The sequence below is a fragment of the Dromaius novaehollandiae genome, chromosome 5, assembly GCF_036370855.1.
Source record: "Dromaius novaehollandiae isolate bDroNov1 chromosome 5, bDroNov1.hap1, whole genome shotgun sequence".
Taxonomy (NCBI): Eukaryota; Metazoa; Chordata; class Aves; order Casuariiformes; family Dromaiidae; genus Dromaius; species Dromaius novaehollandiae.
Window position 1 is genome coordinate 47,692,023 of NC_088102.1, and position 22,351 is coordinate 47,714,373.

The 22,351-nt window shown below is 39.0% G+C and overlaps 1 protein-coding gene across 1 annotated transcript in view; it reads right to left on the minus strand.

Annotated features, from left to right (window-relative positions):
* The window catches only part of TTC17 (tetratricopeptide repeat domain 17), a 61,925-nt gene that overhangs the window by 37,435 nt on the left and 2,139 nt on the right, over positions 1–22,351 (minus strand). The window contains exons 2-12 of the mRNA XM_026093214.2: positions 10,860–10,949; positions 9,084–9,253; positions 7,960–8,071; positions 6,647–6,778; positions 5,846–5,955; positions 3,988–4,132; positions 3,478–3,617; positions 3,074–3,234; positions 2,665–2,777; positions 894–1,034; positions 330–445 (exon numbers count right to left, since the gene is read on the minus strand). Coding sequence (XP_025948999.2) covers positions 330–445; positions 894–1,034; positions 2,665–2,777; positions 3,074–3,234; positions 3,478–3,617; positions 3,988–4,132; positions 5,846–5,955; positions 6,647–6,778; positions 7,960–8,071; positions 9,084–9,253; positions 10,860–10,949 — 1,430 coding nt within the window. The remainder of the gene's footprint in view (positions 1–329; positions 446–893; positions 1,035–2,664; positions 2,778–3,073; positions 3,235–3,477; positions 3,618–3,987; positions 4,133–5,845; positions 5,956–6,646; positions 6,779–7,959; positions 8,072–9,083; positions 9,254–10,859; positions 10,950–22,351) is intronic.

Genomic DNA, 22,351 nt, shown 5'->3' on the forward strand with positions numbered 1-22,351 from the left:
ACACATTCAAGCTTACACATAAATCCTTTCTTTTTTTTAGTAATACTGTAGATGTTTCATGTATTCACCTTATAATAAAAAGCAGGAAATAATCATGGAACTGGGTCTCCTGATTGTTACAGCTGTAGCAAAGATGACACTAAAGTAAAACAATTCCTTCTGTTAAACTGCCAGAGAAAATGAATAGATCTGTGCTGTTGATCACTAATGGCATCCATCCCCTCCAGAAAGAAAATGCTCATTTTGCACAATTAAGACACTAGATTGACAGTAACTACATCACTGGTGTCAAAATTTACAAATATCAATTTATTAAAATCAACACTTGCCTGAATCCCCTATTTTCTGGAGGCAGGAAATAAGTTGGTAGTTCTTCTGGATCAGGAATTTTGGGGAAAGATTTCATGCACTCTAATCTCTTAGGCCAGAGAATATGCTGTTTATCCTAAGGGGAAAAGGAATTATTTTTGATTACTTTCTCATCATTTTTAATCATCTAATTATGAAGCTAATAAGAATATTAGGAATAATCTGGAGGAAGAGAGAGCAGGGATCTTTCTTTAAAACAATTATTTTCCATCTTTTCTGAAACAACAGCAGTTCAATTTTCTACCTTTACTCAGCTACACTACTTTATTTGCAGATGTTTCCAAAAGTAGTCAAAGAAGAACCACCCCATCTGCACTGCAGCAGAGTTCAAAATAATGGGAAACTGGTAGGGAGAAACTACACAGAAACTTGTACACTGAAGAAATTTAGAATACTAGATTCCTTAGTGCTGTCACACACTGACACCAGGCTACCAAACGCTAAGAAGTTTTACACAAACAAGGACAAGATGCACACTTCTACAACTCTTCTTTGAAGGAGGAAAGCTTATCCCATTCACTCACTCTATTGGATTCTACACTCCAAACTGAAACAATAGAACGAGCGACAGGGGAAGACTGCAAGGATCGGCTGTGGTCACTTTGGTTTGCGTGAAGATCCAAATTCACAGATGTCATACTAGAAGTTGAAGAGTCTTCACCAAACTGGAAATAAAAGATAAGCAGAATAAGAATATCTCGTAAGGAGAAGAGATCATATACCACTCGCTGAATTTCTGCACGTTATTTTTTCCCCCCACCATTTATGCAGTTAAGCTTCACTGATGAGCTGAAATACAGGTAGCAGAAAAAAGAAAAAAAAAGGAAATTTAAGCCTCTTGATCCACTCACAGCAGGAAGAAGTAACAGTTGGGTTGTAAACAAGTCAGCAATGAAAACGAAAGTGTAAATCAGCAAAAAATACTAAAAGGTATCATACAAACATTTCTAACAGACCCAGACAAACAAAAGATACGTTTCTAGACAGCATGTCTCTAGTTCAAGTTAGATTTACCAACACTCACAGCTTGCAAAATTATCTTGATAATCTGAATTTATGGTTATTACAATAGGAAAAACACCCAAGAAGAAAACAAAAAAACAAAGCATAATTAAAAACAATTATTCCTGCTTTCTTAAACTAGTTACTGAAAAATTCCAGAACATTTTCTATACAAAATAAATCAAAACATGACCTTTTATCTACAGTTCTAACACAGCAGTGGTGTTGCTCTGTTGGCTTTAGCTTTGGATTTTCAGTGTTATCATACAGATCATTTCCTAAGATTCTCTTGATGCACTTGCTAATTTAGTATCTTAAATTAGAAAACATTCATGAAACTGGACTAACAACTTCTTTTAAGGCTGCTAAAGCACTCAATTTATCAGCAATAAGCTCTGCCCTTCTATTGCAAATTGCTCGCTGCAGTTTTGTGCTCCTCCTGGTAGGAAAAAAGAGATTAAGTGTATTACCACAAATAAGATTTAAATTGGAAGTAGTGTGCAGATGTTGTATAGCTTGAGTGATATGACAGGATGATAAACAAAAGAAGTTACAATCCATTTTAAGGCTGTAGAGATGGAAAGCGATAAATACTATGTTATTTTAACATTCTTTGAGCTGTTATATCGGAATATTCTTTCACTACACATACCACACATATATTAAAAAAGAAAACTAACTCCTTAGAAATCCTTTGCCTCTTCATGAACATTAGTGACCTAATGCTTTGCACTGCCCTCTTAAGTAAACTAAATTTGAAAGTTGAACATGTTATGCTTCTAGAGTGTTTCATGCCTGAAATTTAGTTTGTTTATGTAAGAGTAGGCTGTATTCCTCAAGTCACTTGATTTTTGTATTTCCTAGAAAGAGACACTTGGCTGTTCCACACAGACTGAAAAAGCAGAGGACACAATATGGAAGTAGTTGGTATCCCATAGGAACCCAAGGCCTGGAAAGAATACAGTTTTTTAATTCAAATAAACAAAAAAAACTACAAAACAAAAAACCCACATGCCATGCACCCAAAAACACAACAAAAAAGCCACCAAAGCCTTACACAGTAACACTCAAAACTTCCATAATCCACAGTGGATCCCAGCTTGTACCGCAAGCAAAAAAAGCCAAACTAGCACTAGGTACCTTAAACTCTGATAAAGGGACTATACCATTTCTTATTGTAATCACCACGCCCCAGATGTGCCTACTTTTTCAAGCTTCAAAAAGATGAACTGTTTTGCTAAATGAGACAGACAGGATGTGACTTAAAGCAGCGACATAAATTCACAGACAAACCTGAACATATTCCACATTTTCAAAAATGTCCCCACGGTGATATCGAACAGGCTGGTCCCACTGGCAGTGCAAGCTATGTTGCTGGTTGCCCAGTCGACAAATTTGATGGTTCCCTGCAGAGCACAAAACATTTCTTTCTATGATATAACTGAGGTTTCTGAGGAAACAAGAGCATCACGCAGCAAAAAACCCCAGAACGTTGAGAATTTTTTTGTATATGAGCATAGAGGAAAATCCATTTTTGAAGGAATATTTGTTCAAGAACATATCACAATCACTTGTTTTAATAAGCAAAATGAAACTGCTACTGAGGGCCACAGTAATATATTAAGAAGTTACTTCTTTACATTAATCCAAATATGTGCAATTCTTCATTCTTTCAATGAGCATGAACTCAAAAAAGTGGTACCTAATTGAGCTTCTTTTGCCATTTGTGTCTCATGAATGATGTTCCTCAAGATTTGTTCCTCCTGGATGAGCTTATACTTGTCTAAGACATCTTGCTGTCTAAGGTAATGGTCATGCTGCTTCTGATATTCCTTCAGTTCATTTAATGTTCGCTGAAGTGATCTTGAAAATTGGACAGTAGAAAAAGTTTACTTCAATTTTTTTTTTAAAATAACACCTTTTCCTATAATTTTGTACATTTTAAACTTTGTTTTGGATTGCTTATAGTATTGTTAAGAATAATTTTATTGCAAAAGAAATACAAAAAGTTAAACATCATGATTTTATTAGAAACATAAGCAGTTACTGAAAAAAACAGTAAAAATGAGATTGTATGAATTTGCACTGGGGTGCTTCTTCAGTTACCTATGCTGAGCCTCCAGTTTTTGCTCAAGCTTTTGCTGACATAGTACAGCATGCTTCCTTTTTACAGCTTGCTCAAACCCTGGTTTGGCCTGTAAAGCATGATCGTAACACAGGACTGAGTGGTTGTATTCCCCAAGCATCTGAAGAATGATAAGAAAAGAAAAGAGAGAATTAGCCACAAAATCTCTAATTTTCTTCTTTAAATCACTAACTAAAATTTTAATTTGTTATGATCAGCAGCCTGTCTTTTCTGACAGGCCACTGCATCTGCTAACAGGAGGCTGTGGGAGAATTTCTCTGGGATTTATTTCGAAGTGCCGATAAAACTTCTGCTTGCTGAAAGACTGGCTTTTTGGATGAAAATATCATGACAGAACCTTAAACATTAAGCATAAAATGCATGTGGAACACAAGATACATCATAAAAGAGAAAAGCATAACAAGTTTAGCCAGAATGATTAAAAATTATTTGGTTTTATACAAGTCGTGGAAAATAAAGATAGTATTTACCGCATATATATTTCCCAAAGTGTAATAGCTGGTAAAGAAGTCGCTGTATTCCAGAGCTGCATGGACCACAATAGCAGCATCTGCAGAGAAGTGGGCCCGGTGCAGAATATTTGCCAAATTTACCAATGCAATATCTTTATTCTGCCTAAAAGAAAAACAAAGAAAAAAAAAAAGAGACATTAAAAGAAGGTCTGACTGGGCAAGCATCATGCGTAAGGACACACTCACTCTATATTCATACATTAAATATGTAATTTGAAATAAAAAAAAAAGATCAGATGTCTAAATTATACTGACTTCACACCTTACAGCACATTCTAGCCAGACAGGAAACGCCAAGAGCAGCAGCCAACTAGTTTGTCACACCTCACCCCCTCAAAACTGAGGCTCAAACAAAGGGAAACTAATATTCTTACGTATTGATTGTCCTGACGCTTTGCTCTCCTGAAAAAGGAACAGACATTTTCCTTACTTTAAATATACATATCCATCTTCTGCAATACAGGTATTTTTCATTTTTGTTCAGTGAACTAAGGCTCTTTCAAGCTACACAACAACAACAGAAACTACCTAGGGGCCTTAAAGAATCCACTACATAGTCACCATGCAAATCTTTCTTTCCTCATAATAGTGATTGGATAATAAAATAACAAAGCAAGTTTTATTCCTATTTTATTCCTATTTTATTCACGGATGATGAGCAAAACAATAAATGCTTTCGGATCACAGAATCCATCTTTGTGAATTGGAAACCAAACCTAGATCTCCCATCTTACACTAGACCTCAACTACAAGGCCATTTTTCTAGGATGACTTCTTCTGAAAGCTAAATCATAAGCCATAACAAGTAGTGTTTAGATTCTTGCAGTAGTCAGGCAAATCATATTTACGTACAGTTGTGAAAAGAGCCCTTGTACTTCAGCCGCATACAGCTGACGTACAGTTGTGAAAAGAGCCCTTGTACTTCAGCCGCATACAGCTGATTTCCATTTGTACTTGAGAAGGTAAAAATTAAACTGAATTTATAGCTTTTAAAGAAAACCATCATGATGCAATTATTCCACCGTGGCACAGAAGAGGTTTCTTCGGTGCTGACTGTACTGGACCAAATGCAATAGGAATACTATGATTAATTACACACAGCACTAAATGCACATTATTTACAGCTGAAAACAGCTAAATTAATATTTCAACTCTTATAAATCAATCTACTTTCTCATACTGCTGTCAGCTTAACTCTTAGTTATATTCTTCTGAAACACAAGTGTCTTTTCAAAACTGATCTTCACAGCAACTTTGAGCCTATCTTTTTCCCTTTAGTACCAACACATTAAAAGCAGCAGGATCTGCATTGCTGACCACAGGTCTTAGTGATTCACTGCACAACTTTTCTGACAGAATAGAACTGTAGTAGTTTATATTAAGCTAACAGATTTACCTTAAACAGCTAAACTCCCATCAACAACAGCAGCCAATGACTCCTAAAAGCCACAATGAACCTGCCACTGCCATCGTCAGTCTTAAGGCTGTTACAAAACATTTACAGTTCATCTGCTTGACATTCATAGCTAAAGGTACCAAACATTCTCCAGCGTATTCTGCAAGAAAATAACATAGTAACTGGATCCCCTTTACAAAGGTCCCTAATAAGAAATGGGATTAGGCTATTCTCCTGTTACTTTCAGGTTCATGGATTACCCCCCAAGAAGTTCTAATGCAAATAATGAACTTCTTAAAATACTCCCAAGCAATTCTTGAAAGTGCTGCTGCCTAGTACAGCACATAAAGAGGAAGAACAAATAACAGGAATTATTTCTTAACATACAGTTTTAAAAACTAAAACCTCAGCAATTCTCACCTTGAAGAGAAATGAAGGGCACGCATGGCACATTCTACTACTTGATATGGTTCATTCTTTATTCGCCAGTAAAAAGAAGCCATATTATAGAGTACCCAGGAAGAAGAGTTCTGCAGTAAACAGAAACACATAAACTGCAGTAACAACTAAGGCATGAACTAAAAGGCTAATCAGGGCTTTAATTACCATCAGAGGAAAACTGAGCACTGAATTTGCTCCAAGTTATCCTCTTCTTCTGGAGGGCTGCCATTTGGCAGTAGCTATGAATGTTCAGAAACAACAAATCAGCATATAAATGCATCAAAGCGAAACCAAACTTTATTTCTGCCTTTCATACAGGTGCAAATTCAAAATGAGATGAAATGAGAAGTGATACAAGTTTAAATATCTGTGGCTTAGTTTGGAAGTTAAATGAGAGTTTACATATTTTGCATAAAGGCACTTAAAAGCATACATTTTGGTACTGTTGTTTCTTCTTTGCCCTTTAAGTACCTGCACTTTTGTTTAAAACCTTTTATTACCTTGAATGAGCAATGAATGTGGCTTGCCAAATCACATAAATACATGAGTCATTGAAGATGACATTAGATATCCATTTACTAGTTTTGCTGGTGGCTTCTCATACCTCTGCTTGCCTAGTAGAAAACATTATTTGAAACTCTGCCTTTTGTAATCAAAATCTAAAACAAAATATATGTGCAGAACTAGTACTGGATCTGATTGCATGTACCAGACACATCTAATCTTGTGAGACCTTTCTAACATTCTTCTTGAGCGTACAGTAAGTTTACAGCTTCATACCTTCATTAGCCCGTCATAAATACGATGACCTATTTCCTCTATACTTCTTCCCAGCCTCCGGGATAAGTATGTGAAGATTGGATCTTCTTTAGGTAACAAGGGTGCGGAAAGATTAACTCTCTCTTGAACACCCTAAAATAAAAATCGAACACAGGGATTTGCTGACACTTTCACTAAAATTATGGAAGCAATGCACAAAAGAAAATGACTTCCAAGAAAATCTGCAGTATGATTATTCTACATTCCTATCATCCTTGCTTATCAAGATCTTAGGGACTTGACAGGATAATGTCATCTTTGACGGATGAATAATATATATTATTACAGATAGGCAAACACTAGAAGCAGTCATTAATGTCAATACTTGCAAAGGCATCCTCTGCTTGTGAGTGCTATAGGTTAAGTATTGATTTCTGGTGGCACTGAATGTTTGGCAGCTATTAATTTCACTAACAAGGACTGAAGTATTTAACTCACATCAGTCAGGCTGGACACTATGAAAGCACCCCTGCATCTCTTATTCCCTCTCTTTCTTCCCCAATAAAAAAAACCGAATTCTTTTCAAAGCTACATCCAGACCCGGGAACACAGCTTTCGTCTCTGTTTCTTTTTTTTTTTTTTTCTTTTTTTTCTTTTTTTAACTAAAAATCCTTACTGTTAGATGAAAAAACATTTTAAAGGCTTGTAATAAAATAAATACCAAGAGATAAGCACTAAAGCCAGGCCTACATTAGAAAATTTGCTCACATAATATTCTTGGGGAAGACAATTTTTGCACCAAACTTCCACTGTAACAGTGCTAGAGTAGATGAAGTTTGTATTGGTAAAGAACATTTATTTTATCTTGCAGGTTAGAACTTGGCATTTAAATATCAAAGAGACAGATGAATATGTTATGAGCTACTGACCAGCCTGTAAACAATTTTCTGATCATGAATTTTCATGTAGCTTAATGAACCTGTTCAGCACTCTCCAATTTTGAACTGAAACAAGTTACCAAATACGAGCACTTCCCATGAAAGCTGCCATTCATACTGATGAAATGTGTGTTACGAAAAAAAGTACTCAGTTTTTCTAAAATGCCCTCTAAAATAAGGCAAACAGTAAGAAAGGACAAATGATCTGGGTATCCGATGGAACTGTCCTCCCACAAGCAGGTACTTTAATCAGGGCACAACCGTGTTTTTAAACAAGTCCAAAGCAATCTTGAAATATTACGATATCTTTCAACCTCGACTGAGAACTGCCAACAAGAGTTTTCTGTTCCTCTTCCTGATGGGGAAAGGAGAAACATCTTGCCTTTGCTTGCTTACCCGTAAATGCTGAAAAGCATGAATGCTGTATGGAAGATCTAGAACTTTTGTACAGTCTGGCTGCTGCAGGTCTGGAGGCACAGGAGACTTTGTGTCTATATAGTCTTCAGGGCTGAGAACACAACATAACAGAATCCAGATTAAAATACTGCTAAAGTTCCTAAGAGACACTATTGTAGCAGACAGGCACATAGTATTCTGGTTTGATGGACAGTTACAGAAAAGTCTTGCGTTTGAGCACATTAGACCATTTCTGATGTCCTCCCAGATTTGAGTTGTAGCTGGCTGTCATCACTAAAAGATAAATTGGAATCTGCCTTAGAGATGACATCAATGTTTGTTTAGCCTCCAAAATGTATCACCATCAACCTAGTGTACTACTACTAGGTTAAATCACCTGTCTGCACAGCAAATGACAATGCATGCAGATTAAAAGACTCTTCAATTGAAAAAACCCAAATATAAGTGAGAAGCCCAAATGAAGGTAGTTGAAGACTACCCACTACTAAAACTAGTCATTTCCAGCTGCAAGTACTCATTTGATTACGTGAAGAAAAAACTGTCAGCCCTAAAGATCAATTACCAGTAAAACTGAATGCTGAACAGACTGTCCACATAACCTTTACTCGCTAAGGGTACCTTTACAAGGGGTAAAATTGACCAGAAGGACCGATAAAAACTGAACTTCATTGGACTTTAAATCAAGAGAGTTCCCACTACAAGAAGAGCATCTCAGAAAAATCCCCAAACACACCAGAGTGACTGAGCCAAAATTCAAGCAAATCCAAGCCCCTTCCGCATGATACACTTCGGTTTAATTCATACATCTGCTCATATCGTTACAGAGCTTCATGGGAATAACTGTTTGGAAGCCTGGGAACAGACCAGAGGTGTTTCATGGTACAGCTAACATGCATTAGTTTGGGGGAGACAGCCGGCAATATTTCCATACTGTACCCTTTCGTAATTAGTGGCAAATGCACTGTTTCAATTTCATTCAGCATTAACACACAATAAAGCAGCTGTTATCTAAAGAACAGTCACCTGGCAGGATTTTTGTTTTAACTGCATGAGCAAATTTTTTTCATTCAGTAAAAATCTCAAAATATAAAGAGTCTCATTACCGGATATCTTTGCTCTCTAAGGTGATGTATGTTCCATCATATAGATCCAGGTCCCCCAAAGGCACCTTTGCTTTAATGCAGTCCGGATCTTCTTTATTATGCCTTTGTTCCAACCCTGTGTCTCTGTCCTCATTTTCCTCTATATGAATCTTTTGAGCAACTAACTGTTTCTGTAGGAATAACAAAAGAAAGCAGAAGAACATATAGTGATGAAAGCAAGCTGTGCAGTTGCTAGGAGCTCAACAATTCAACTTTTTCCTATATAAAATATAGTCCATTTGAAGAAAATGTGAAAAGGTCTCTTAAAACTTTGGAAGTATTTCCCTGAATTTTCTAACATCTGTAGGAAATTTTTTCATTTAGATGGAAGATAAGTACTTTCAGTAGCAATAATACTACTTGAACAGACCCTTATTTCTCCTCCTGTTTCTAAAAAGAGGGCAAATACTAATCCAAATTCATTGTACGCAGTTTAAAGAACAGCCATTCAGTATGTCAAGTATAACTGAGGTTGCAGGACCATGCAAGAATCAAGACTGAAAATAATTCCTGTAAATCAGCTTAAGACATGCACTATGGGCTACCCCTCACCTCATAAAGCACACGGATATTGATCACTACTAGCAGTCAATGGACGAATGATCTGCTCCAGTACAGTAAACCATATTTAATTCTCACCTAGATCTGCAGATGGAAAACCCAATAAATATCAGAAGAATTTGTATATGTGAAATAGGAAGAGAACATAGCCCTTCAACTTTGCTTTTTAATAAAAAAACAAAAGCCATACACATTCTACAGCATGCTATTATGCAATACTACAGATATATACAGTAATTGCATCTTATACAAGGATCTTATAATAGATACTTCCACTCCAAATCATTTTATGCTACAAATTGTATATTAGTCATTTACAAACCCACAGTCCATGCCCTGAAGAGCTTACAATTAGTTTTCTATCCATGGCTAAGATGTCTATTACCACAAAAATATGGATATAGTTCAATGAGAAAGGCTGACCTAATATCTTCATGTAAGGGGCAATTCTCCCTTCTCCATCTCCCATTCACCTAAAGTTAACTCTGGTGCTCATCTAACTTCTCAATTAGCTAATTCAACTAACCTGACAAAATCAAAGCTGGCACAAGAGAAGTGCACGGTCAGAAGCAAGTCTGTGAGCTGTTAGCTTGCCCAGCCCATACTACAATTAAACTGCAGTTTAGAACATGGTTATGAGTTCAAAGTTCATTAAAGCTCTTTTCAGAAGGGTCACTCAAAAATAAAGGGGCTTGAAGAAAAACAAAAGCAACCTGATCCCTCATATGCCCTAAACAGAGCAATGGAAAGAGCGGCCTGACAAACGCAGAGAGGCGAGCACAGGGAAATTCATCAACTACAGGAAACACTGAAGTAGCAGCAATACCACTGTGTAACGAAGCTAAGACAAGATTTCTGTAAGTAATTACAGAATACAGTAGTCAGCACCAGAATCAAATACCTCAGTGATTCTTCTTTGCTTAAAAATGTTAAGTTTTATGGATAGCAATAGGCAATAACGGAACTGGGGACAATGAGAGCCAGTTAAGCAAACCTGAGGCACAAAAGTCTGGAGATGTGTGAAGAACTCTATCCTCTCACTGAAGCAGAATTATGCCTGTGATGACTTCCGTTTCCTACATAAAGTCTGTCACTAAAGAGTTGGGGCGGGGGGGGGGGAAGGAGGAGGTGGATTTGAATCTTCAGATATGAATTAATACTTAACATTAGCTTTACCTCCAGTTCTTTGAGGTAGTTAACTGTTGTTTCTTGTCTCATTAGTATTACCAAATCATGTGGGTTCCTCAAGTTCATCGGTGAATCCACCTGCAAGACAATTCAGCAGTCCATCAGATTAGGCAATCTCCATACTAGATCAGTTTTAAGAGATAAGAACTTAACATCATTCAGCTACAGTTTGTCTGTTCAGAAGTTTTATGTCCATTCAGCATTCATAACATGCCCACACGTTTAATCTGCATTTCTAATAACACTGCAGGTGGAGAATCCAATTCAGCCCATTCTTCGGTCTCAAACCTGTTCTAGCTTATTCAGGCACACGAATTTTAAGCATAACAGACAAGTAAATTCATCATTCAAAAACATTAGGAGTATTTATTAGCAAAATACTGAGGTACTAGATACCCTAAATCAAAATTGCAAAAATCTGTTTCCTTTTATAGCTTTAAAATTCCTCTGTCAAGTCCCTCACTAGGCATAAAGTACTTCAGCTTCAAATCAACTTCTCCATGCCACCAACTTAATGCACCAGCCTGGTGTTAAGACTTCCAAAAATCTATTGCCTTCAGGATTAAGAAGAAAGTAAATGAACAAAATGAAGAAGTAAGCAAACAAACATTAAAAGCCCTATTACAGAAAACCATGCTATGGCCTCAATAGCTCATACACAGGAGCTAGCAGCTCAATAAATAGCAACATTATGGGTAAGTCATAGACAAGAGTGCTTATATGCCATACCTTTACTGGTTCCTAAATGGATTCAGTAAGCTATGGCACTGCATTCTTAAGCTGAAAAATCCCAACCTTGCCCTAATGCCAAATTAATTCTGCTGCCTGACTGGATGGGGGAAAGTCATTACAGGCAAGAAGGTGCTCCACGAACAGCTGAGCTGATCCAAAGGCTTTCAACAACTAAAAGGGTCTCACTCCCAGCCTTCCGAGCTAGACAAGCAATACCAATTAGCCCCTCACGTCTGCTCTGGTGCCCACTGAGCTCTTTTGTGAGCTAATTCAAATGCACTATCTCTACAAGACGCAATGCCCTCTTAGCTGTTATAACTGAGCTAGTAAATTAAATTAGCTTATGGAGGATCCAATGGAGTACTAGAACAAAAGCTAGGAAATAGAAGTACATGATGACAGGGAAAGGATGTGGGGAAGGAAAGCAGGCTCTCCCATTTCAACAGTACTGTAGATCAGCTCACTGCATTTTATGGAATTGTACCTCAGACTGTTACAGCAGATGATTGACACCAAGATGCTCCTGGATCTGGGCTCAGTTTCCATTCAAAATTTCAGCAAACAGAACTAGCTACTGTATAAAGACATTGACACTACGTGTTAAAAGTGATACCTCTACAATGGCTGTCCACCACTATCTACCATAGTCCCATTCTTATTCTTTAATTTATAAGGCTAACCGGAGCGTTAAGGCTTGTTGCCTTTAGGAAACCTGTCCAGATTAGGTCACATTATCTTTTATTGAAGAAGTCTGCTCTAGGTACATGTGCAATAGAACCCACTGAACTCTTGCTCTTCTTTTCCAGCTTTCCAAGTAACTCGGACACATTTCTGAGATTCTTTTTCTGTAGAGAATTGCAATTTGCCATAGTCCTACTGCAGACACATGTGCTGCTTATTTTAATGTGACCTGTCAACAGATTTAGTCTTGGGACAGGTTCTCTTGACTGCAAGTCAAACGAGAAGCTCAGATCTACCTTCTTCTGACTACTGACAATTAAGTCTACGTTACTCACAAGCCTCCTTACTAAGCAAGGACTCTGTCCTCTACAATGAAAGCAAGTATCTGGCTGTCCTTGTTATCCCCCCACAAACCAACGTCACTTTTGGCTAAATAAGTATGTCTGCGTTCAAATCAAAAGCTGAATTGCTTCTCTTAGGCTGGAGACATTTTGGAGAGTGGCTACATACAGAGTCCAGATATGCACGCAAAACTCATTTTCTTCTCCAATCGATTCCCTTGTATCACCAGATGAACAGAAAATATCAGGTGCTAATGATGCCAGTTTATTTTTACACTAAGAATTTGGAGATTACGGATTTAACTGTTGCCAGTAAAAGTTGGCACCCTGATAGTCTACAAAAGCATAGAAAATACCATATCAGAAAAACTAATGATATCGTTAGTTGCAGTATTAAAGTCTACAGCATCTTACTTACAGTCATATTTCATATTTTCTCCTACAGGGCTCACCTCATTTAGAACAGGTTGTGCATAAAGCAGTTTTATGTAATTAATGTAGCACTTGTTCATACTTCATTTGCTAGAGAAACTGCTGTGGCATGTGCAAGTGAATGAGATATGAATTTACAAGAAAAAAAGGAAACACACAGGAAAATTTGACTGTGTTTAAAGCACTTAATTACACACTGCAAAGCAGCACCCTTCCTCTGACTGTTGAAGGCTTCTTGCATGATATAACAAAGTCACTGAGACCAAAATTTAAGAGTTGATGATCAGCTCCACTTTCAGCAATAAACTGCATCTGGGGAGTGATTTTTTTGCAGAATGCTATTCAGGCAACACCATTTAAAAAGCCTTATTCTGCAAGTTGAAGGGTCTCAGCTTGCAATTCATTCAGAAACAAAATGATATTCCCATATAGCCTCTGTTTACAGTTTGAGATAAAATAATTTCATACGAGGTGGTTCTGAATTTAGGGTTTGGGTATTTGGGGTGGTATTTTACCAATCCAAAACACTTGGGTTGACAGGGAAGCAATGCGACATGTAACAAGTGGTTCCAAATTCCTATCAACAATGGTTGATAGCATGCTAGCGCAAAAAGAAATCAAAGTGATGGTGGCAATCAAGGAGCAAGGCCCTTGAGTTTATTCATAAGGTTATGTCAATCCACTAGGAAATTATTTCAAGTTTAGTCACGAGCACCGTATTTTTCCTCAGTCTTCAAGTTTTCACTTCCAGATCTGACCCCAGTCTGTCCCCAGCAAATGAACATTTTCTAATGATTACAAAACCCCCCAACCTATTAGACAGATGATATTATTAAATAACCTTAGCAACCATTATCTCTTTTTAAGACCAATGCAGTACCTAAACAAAAAAAGCTCCAAAACCAAAAATTTAATAGTGAATCCGACCTTAGATTTACATTTAGATTTGATCATTTCTGACAGCAGAAGTTCAAGACTTCCATTTTAAGAAACTATCAAAGTAAAGACTTTATTATTAGCTGTTAGAAATAAAAATCCATTTCTGAAAGCGAGTTTGATTGGAAAAAACAAGCATCTATGCTGGACAAATGTATGAGGTTTGCAAAGGAAACTCAAACCAGCACATCCAAAGCATTCTTTCTGGCACCTCATAAAGATGAGTTGAATATAACCTACCGTCCTCATACTCTTCAATTTATACATTTACAGTATGAAGGGATTACAAGATTATGACTGAGGAAATAAAAAGCATTCAGCTCTACAGCAAATGGTTACATGACACAAAGCAGAAGAGATTCTTAATTGAAAACCACAGGAGATCTCAGGGCACCATGCCTACAAATGAGAAAAATCATGTCAACCTGGCCTTCAACATACATCAATTTGGAGGATGATGGTGCTCATGGTTTCATAGAGTTTGAAGTACAATTTCCTGATCTGCTTAGGTTGATCCAAAATCACCCTACTGCCAAGTGGGGGAATCCTCCCTTTTCTTTCTCACTACCTGCAATCTTATAGCTCCACTGAGAATCAGATCAGCCAACCTGGCTCCAGAATAACCACAGAGAAAAGATTAAACAATTAGTTTTCAGCTAGATCAGCAAGCTAGTCTGAACTGACCTCAGGTGAGCATTTCATCATCTCCCTTCTCAACACCCACAATCACATGGCTCAGGAGCTGCCACTAAACACGCAACCTTCCCCTCTCAGATCCAGCCAAAAATATTATCAAGACCTCTGGTTTGTTATCCACCTTTTCACACCATCCCTCCTCAGATTAAACATGCTTTCCTTTGTAGCGTCAACTGCTCCTACAGCTGGGAAAACACAAAGCTGATCTCACCTGTACAGAACACCAGTACCACCTTTGACATCAAGGCCACAACCCCACCTCACGATGAACTGAGCACACCAAGTAGGTAGTACACAAAGGTATAACTTCAGCGTAATCTGCACAGCAGGTGGAACAGTAGCAACAGAGGTACAGATAAGAGGGCAAATAGCACCTGCTAGAAATGAATCTTGCAGTGCTCATGATCTGCCTTGTAAAACCTTACTATATCTTCACCAATGGTGTTGCCTGTGCTAGCGTCACTCATTGCCTTCTCACTTTTCAGTGCAGTCATTCCCATAAAGTACAAAATTGTACAGTGAATACAAATATAAAACAGTTCAGGACTTTTCTGTGGGCTGCTACTTAGGAAGAAAAAAAAATACGACGATGCAAACCAAAGATATAAAAGAACACTCAAAACTTTGCTCACCTGTCAAAGAATTTTTTATTCACAAAATATATAGTCAAAATAAAATATATTTTATATATATACACACACACACAAACCTGGAGGACTGTTCTGGATTATACCCCTCTTTCTTCACAAGGAAAAAAAATACTCTAAATACTATGAAAATACTGCAGAGTTTAGAAGATATCAGTTTAATTCAGTCTCATGTCATGTTTATGCTCTTACTGACACACAGGCTTCCCCGATTTAATAGTCACCCAGAAGACTTATCTCTGTTTGCATTGTGGGAATAGCTCCAACTTAAAAAAAAATATATATATATACACACACACACACATATATACATCTCCAAAACCAGCAGAGTGGGACTGATTCCACCAGAGACATTTTGCATGAAGTATCAGCTGATTTCTCTTTTCATTGTGTCTGTTGCCTTTACACACTTGATCTAAATCTTCATGGCACCCATTAGACAAAACACTTCTTTAGACAGAAAACAATAAACAACATGACCAGAAGTGGAACATTTTGAGGAAAGAGCACGTTATATCCACGTAGGTGCAGAACCCACGATTCCATGTTATCTCATAGCACAAGTGGTGTGTATTTACTAGTGCGTATCCAGCCCCCCACCTCCACAGCAGTGCAAGTATTTGCAAGCAACTGTGGCTTGACAACCTCCCGCTGGGAAACAAAGCGCACACGGGGGTCCTACCGCCTCAGCTTCACTAGAGTCGCGGAAAAGGTTTTAGCACTACTGGAAGGAAGACACGGTTGTATCTGCTCCAAGCGCTGCAAAAGATGTGTGGGGTAGCTCATACCTATGTCAGTTCTTAAAGAATTGACTAATAAGAAAAAAAAATACAACTTTGCACTGGAAACTAGCACAGGTCTGCCATCAGCAGTCACAAATCTTCTTACGGAGCAGGTGTTATTTCAGAGATGTCATGTTTTATTTACACGCCACAACAGTTGCAACCAAACACCCACGTGTTCCAAGAGGCTTTGGACCACAGGAGTCAACCTGCTGCCAGGCAGGACGCACCGTCTCACTGCAGCGTGCCACGTTGCCCCAAAGTGGCGTGCACACACACAGAGCAAGTTTCAAAATCACATCACTTTTGACGTTTCCTGTAAGGCAAGAGCTGAGGATTTTATTATAAATCCAAATAGTTGTCAAAAACGGCAGCTTTGCTTTTATGCAATACGGCGAGCGGCATGCCAATACTTCACCCTTTCATGCAAAGTCTGTTGTCTCTTGCCACCTGATCACAGGAGTCAGAACAGCAAAAACCAAAGGGGCGCTGCGATTTAGCTTGTCTTTCGGAAAGTTTTAGGAACTCTCCACAACATTCCTCTGGGATGAAACAGAAAGGAAGTCAGCTTGCAGATCATCTAAAGCCTCGCGTTCAACATAGACTTGAGAGCCAGAAAAAGATGTTTCTTCCAATTTATTTATTTTTAACTCTAAATATCTGGCCTATGGCAGAGCACCATGCTCATTTACTCTTCCCCCAAAATGCTGAAACAGTGACATTCAAGATGAAATGTTTGAAATGCAAGAATCTGACTTCAATTCAAACATAGTAAACAGAGGAAAAAACCACAGTGCTGAAAAGCCTTCATTGAAACTCAAATGGCTACTATAGCTACACTGCAGAAAGTCTGCCAGCAAACCACTTTTAGAATAAGTGTTCTCTGTTCAACTTTGCCCGAAGGTGAAAGTTTCTTTATAAAGCACAGTTCAAATTTATTCACGGTCACAAAGTACACTAAAAACCAGAGTCAGCAAGAAACACACTGAATTTGTGCAAAGAAAGTCAGAGCGGATGACTCAAACCTTTTAGTCTCCTGTGTTACCTGCATATCTCAAGGTCTCTGAATAATTAAACTTGGGAGATCTGTGAAACCTTCTGCTATATTTTTTCCTCACAATTTAGTTATATTGTACTAGGAAGTAACTTTTAAAAATGAGGGTTAATGAATGTCTCAGTCAAATATTTTTAGGTAAGGCCTTTTGTGGAAATCTCACCGCTGACTGAGAAACAGGAACACCAAAACCAGAACAGTTGTCAGTACCTGTGCATGCCCTAAAAATTTTGTGTTACGTGCAGAAGTAGATAATGACAGAAAGAAATCGGGAAAGACATCACATTAATTTATGCTGTAGTGCACAATGTGTCCCTGGTACCTGTTTTACAGACTCTACATAGTGGATTTTTGCCACTTTACTAGCGAGATTCTGACAATTCCCAGTCTAACAGACCAGAACTCTTCGAAATCTTAAGGGGCAGAAGGATCTAAAAACTGTGTTTCCCTGTTGGTATATTCTGGCTATCTTGAGATAGTCTACACTCTAAATAAGTGGGATACTACCATGGCTTTTCTGAAAAAGCTGCAGAAAATTCTGTATATGATTTAGTGCAAGACGAGCTATAAAACTGAAATGGCACATATGCACCTTGGCCTAGCCAGGTAACGAGCAGAAGCGTCAGAAGACTCTTATTCCAAGATAGTGTTGAACTGATTTTTTATAATAGATAGCCAGTCATTTGAAGGCTTACAGCTGCAGAGTCCATTAAAAAAAAAGGCATTAGTTGTTTTGTTAAGAGCTGAACTACAGGGAAAACAGAAATTTTAAACAATTGTAGTGCTTCAAATGTCCCACTGAACAAAGTTTCAGCGTTACACAACAGGCCGCTCAACAGAGCTCACTTCAGGAGAGGGCATCAGCTATGAATCTTGTCGATAATAGAGCTAAACACGTCAAAGGAAAGCACCACTCGGATTGCAACACCGATAGGTTACAACGTATTGGTAGTCATACTTACGGATTCAAACCAAATTTCTAATGTGTACTTTCTAGCTAAGGTTTATTTTCCACAGTAGCCAAAGAGACGCCAGCCATGCACACTCAGCTGAATCCAAACAAGAGACAGGGAGAGCGCTCTTGTACGCCCGTAATAAGCAAGTAATTGTTTTCAGAAGAAAAGCAGTCCAGTTCCTGCTGCCTGCTCATTGCCAAATCCTAAAAATATTAAGCGTTCTCCTGTTCAAATCCCAGAAAAGGATAAAAATTAATTGCTATAAGATACCTAAAGAATTCAAACTTGGATCGTTATTTTTTCAGCAAATGATAACAAAAATAGAGTGAATAGCAGATAAACCAATGGGTTTTAGTTAACCTTTAAAGGAAAAGACTTTATGCTGTGATGTATTTTTAGAGTAGACATTTTATAGTACGGTTCTCATTTCTCAACTTTTTTTTTTTTTTTTTAAACCAACAGGTAGGGATTCAGCTACTTGAAAAGGCATTGGATTTTACAGGCTTGCTGACTTTGCCCTTTTTGGCTTTGATGGGCCCTTCATGCAAACACATGCTTGGGCTACCTCCAGGCTATCCTTTTGCTACAAAGCTCACAATATGGGGAAAACATGCCAGCCACCAAGTGCAGCCCTCACCATAGAAAAATCAGTTTTGAAAAGTTGATTCTTATCACCTTGTTAGTTTCCCCTACATTTATTTTAAAAATAACATGAAACAGGACAAGGGGCCAGGAAAAAGAAGGATGGGGATACTAAAACAAACAGGATCTGGAAACCACACTGTGGCCCAGAGGACAAAGCCATGTGGACCCTCACCTGAAGTCAGAGCGAAGAGCAGCCTGTGCCTAATTCTGTGCCTACACACAGCAAGAAGCACAGCTGCACCTTCCGCACCTACAAACTGAACCCTCTCCGTGTATATTGTTTGGATTTGGCCCAAACAGAACATGTTTGCATTAAAGATTTGTTGTCAGCAGTCAGAATTTGACATAAGCTTACCTGGTAGAGGGTGATTGGGGGGGTAGGGGCAGGAGTAAAAAAAGGGTCAGGTTGAAGCTTTTCAGATGTACTTATGAAAAGGCAGAAAACTTAAAGTGAAGAGAGTTTTTTTAGTTTTTGCCCTAAAGAAAGGCCAAACCCCCAGAGTCTTCCAGGGACCAGGAGAAAAGTTTAAAAATAAAACAAGTTACCCTCTCTCAGAGGATAAGCTAGGACCCTGACCTACACTTCAAAACTTCATGCTTCAACTTCTCATCCTGAGGTTGGATGACTTCTAGTAAACAGTGGTAGACTCGTACCAACCTCCAGCCTCTTTGCACACACTCAACTAGAAGCACTGTTGTGGAAGATTATTTTGGGAAAGACATGCTATGCTATCCATGTCAGTAGGAATTTTTTTTTTGTTTTTGACATACAACTGACTTTTCATTTGGCTGCACTAGATTGTCTATAGTCACTTGATCTTGGACTGCAGCTTTTTCTCTAGTCTGGGTACACAGACCATGTTTGCATCTCAACCTGTTAAGGTACACATACAGTCACATGCTAGTCAGGCATCAGTAATGCATTACCTAGCTCTACAGCCATCCATGAATCACCCTGCCTTGCCTTGCTGCAACTAGGGGCACACCTGCATTCAAATCCTTAACCAAATGAACAACTGCCATGTAACGTTTCTTTTCTTTACTCGTACCAAACAAGGATTAAACACAATGTTCCCCTGCATGAAATTCAGCTGCCACCATCACTGAGCAGCTAGTCACCTCAGCCCAGAATAGGGTAAAAGCCTTGCTCTTTCACTCTCTTTTCTGGATCATCTCTACCAAATTTCAATACAAACAACAGCACATTAGAAACAAAACAACTTTTTGCCAACTCAGATTCCTTGTCAGAGCCTCTCTGCTCCTGGCAACACTTCCTCAGCCCTTCTTCAGTCATCTGTCTAGGAGGTTTCTTCCCTTCTTTCAGGTTAGTTCCTCAGAACCAGCTTCTTCAGCATTTCTAGTAGCCCAGCATGCACATGGCAATCCTTTGACTCCTCCCAGCCTGCTTGCCTTTAGTTGTCTCCATAAAGTCCCAACACGGGATCGTTAGAATGGCTCAGCCTCAGCTCTGGTAAGTCAGATCCCTCCACTATAGTACAGCAGCTGGCCCTCACCAGCAAAGCCACAAATGACCACCAAAATTGTTTGCTGCAGTATATGTAATCTGTGTCACTTCTTTGTCGTCCTCTTACCCCAGGCTTTCTCTTCTCTTGAAGTACACTGGCACTTCAGTAGAGTAGTTAGCTCCCCTGCTACCTCACAAGGACAGCCTAAACTCAGTGATTTATTAGTCTGAACTTTATAGCAGGGGTCGTGAAATAAAGAGGTTTATGAACGTGCACTGAGCAGATATAATCCCCTTAGAGAGACACAATTACTCTGACCCTGCCATTGCAGAAAGTCACATCTGAAGGTGGACTGAAACCAAAAGAAGATACATTAACTGATTCAGAGAGCGATGAATTTGACCTGGAAACAGCTATCAAAATAGATAAGGCTGGATGGCCTTCTCATTACTGAGACAATGACACGCTACATGCACAGCTGGGAACTAATTCGTTTCATCATTCAGAAATGCTTACTAGAAACTGGAACGGCAGAGCCTACTTAGCGAGCACTCCCTTTTACTAGAGGAGATATTGAAGATATACTTAAAATTGTTAGGTTTGCCTCAGTTTTGCCACCTCTGTCAGGGTGTTGTAACAGTGGGAACTCCCGCTGAAATCTTAGGGAACCGCTGCCTTATGCCACAGGAATCTCTCTCTCACGTGAGTGTAGTCCCATATCAGAGGCCTGCACCTTGTTGCACTCTAAGGACAAAACAGCTAGTGGACATTTTAGTGTGAGCATACAAACTCCTCTCTCTCCCTCAAACAGATTCAGGCGGTTGCATTTTGTATAGAGGTCAGGGTCTAGCTCCTCTGCATTCAGCTCCTGATCCATAGTGCACATTGGAAACAAGGAAAACAGTTCACAGTAGTAAACTTCAAGCTGAAGGAGCCACTTGTCCCTGATGCTTATCTGGACACCCATGGTTAGTGACTCATTTAGCATGGGGAGTGTCTGGCTCTTGCTATCACTTAAGCTTTGCCCGCACCTTAATCATCTGGGCTTCCCTCAAGTAACCTGAGGTAGCCCAAGTGAAGATTAAATCCTTCCTTCTACAAAACAGGGGCAATCTTTTTTTATGCATTTCAGACCGAGAAGGCTAATATTTCTAAAATTAAATTAGTGCTAATTAATGCACACTCTTAGTCACCAGGTAGTATTAGCCACTTCTGGTTTGAGACTGCTGGTCTGGAAGGTTGTGATCAGCAGTACAAAGTCCAAACAGCGGCTGGTTACCAGCAACGTCCCTCAGGGATCAATACTGGGGCCAATACTGTTTAATGTGCTGAGTGATGATCTAAGCAACAGGGAAGAGAGACCTCAGCAAGCCTGGTGTCCTCTGCAGACTGGGGGAAGCGGTGCCTCAGCTGGAGGGTAGGGCTGCTGCTAGGGACACCACTGAAGAAGTGCGCTGACAGGAACCTCATTAAGGGCAACAAAGGCAAGCGCAAAATCCGGCATCTGGGATGGAATAACCCCATGGGCCAGCGAGCTTGTGGCTAACTGAACAGAAAACAGCTTTGCAGAGAAGGGCCTGGGGGTCCTGGCAGAGAAATAGTTAACGACAAGTCCACAGCGTGCTGCTGCAGCAAAGAAGGCCAACTGCATAGCAGGCTGTAGCACCAAAATTCAAACATGGGCTGCCACTGAAGCAACAGTAACTAGTACAATGGATTGATATTTTTAAGTTTGAAGGAAGAGTCTAAAGTACTATGGAAAAAACTGATGCAGCAACTTTGGTCCACAAAACAGCAACAGATTAACTCCAACTGGTAAAGAAACTGCGAAGGTGACTGGCAGCACTCTGAGAACACCGAGAAACTGAAACGCCGGACACTGCAGGCAAGCACAAAAAGCTGCACAGCCAAAGGGCTTGCAAGAGAAGCGTAGAGAAAAGCTCCACTGAAAATGCACAGAGCAAAAGCAGCTGGAAAGAATGACTGAAAGGCTAACTGTATTGGTAAAAAGTCAAGCCCTCATGATAAATATCAGCTTCATGAAGAATATTCTGAAAAATTAAGGCAAAGGGATGCTCTGCAGAGAAATTTTAGGTTTATGTTCTGTTAATA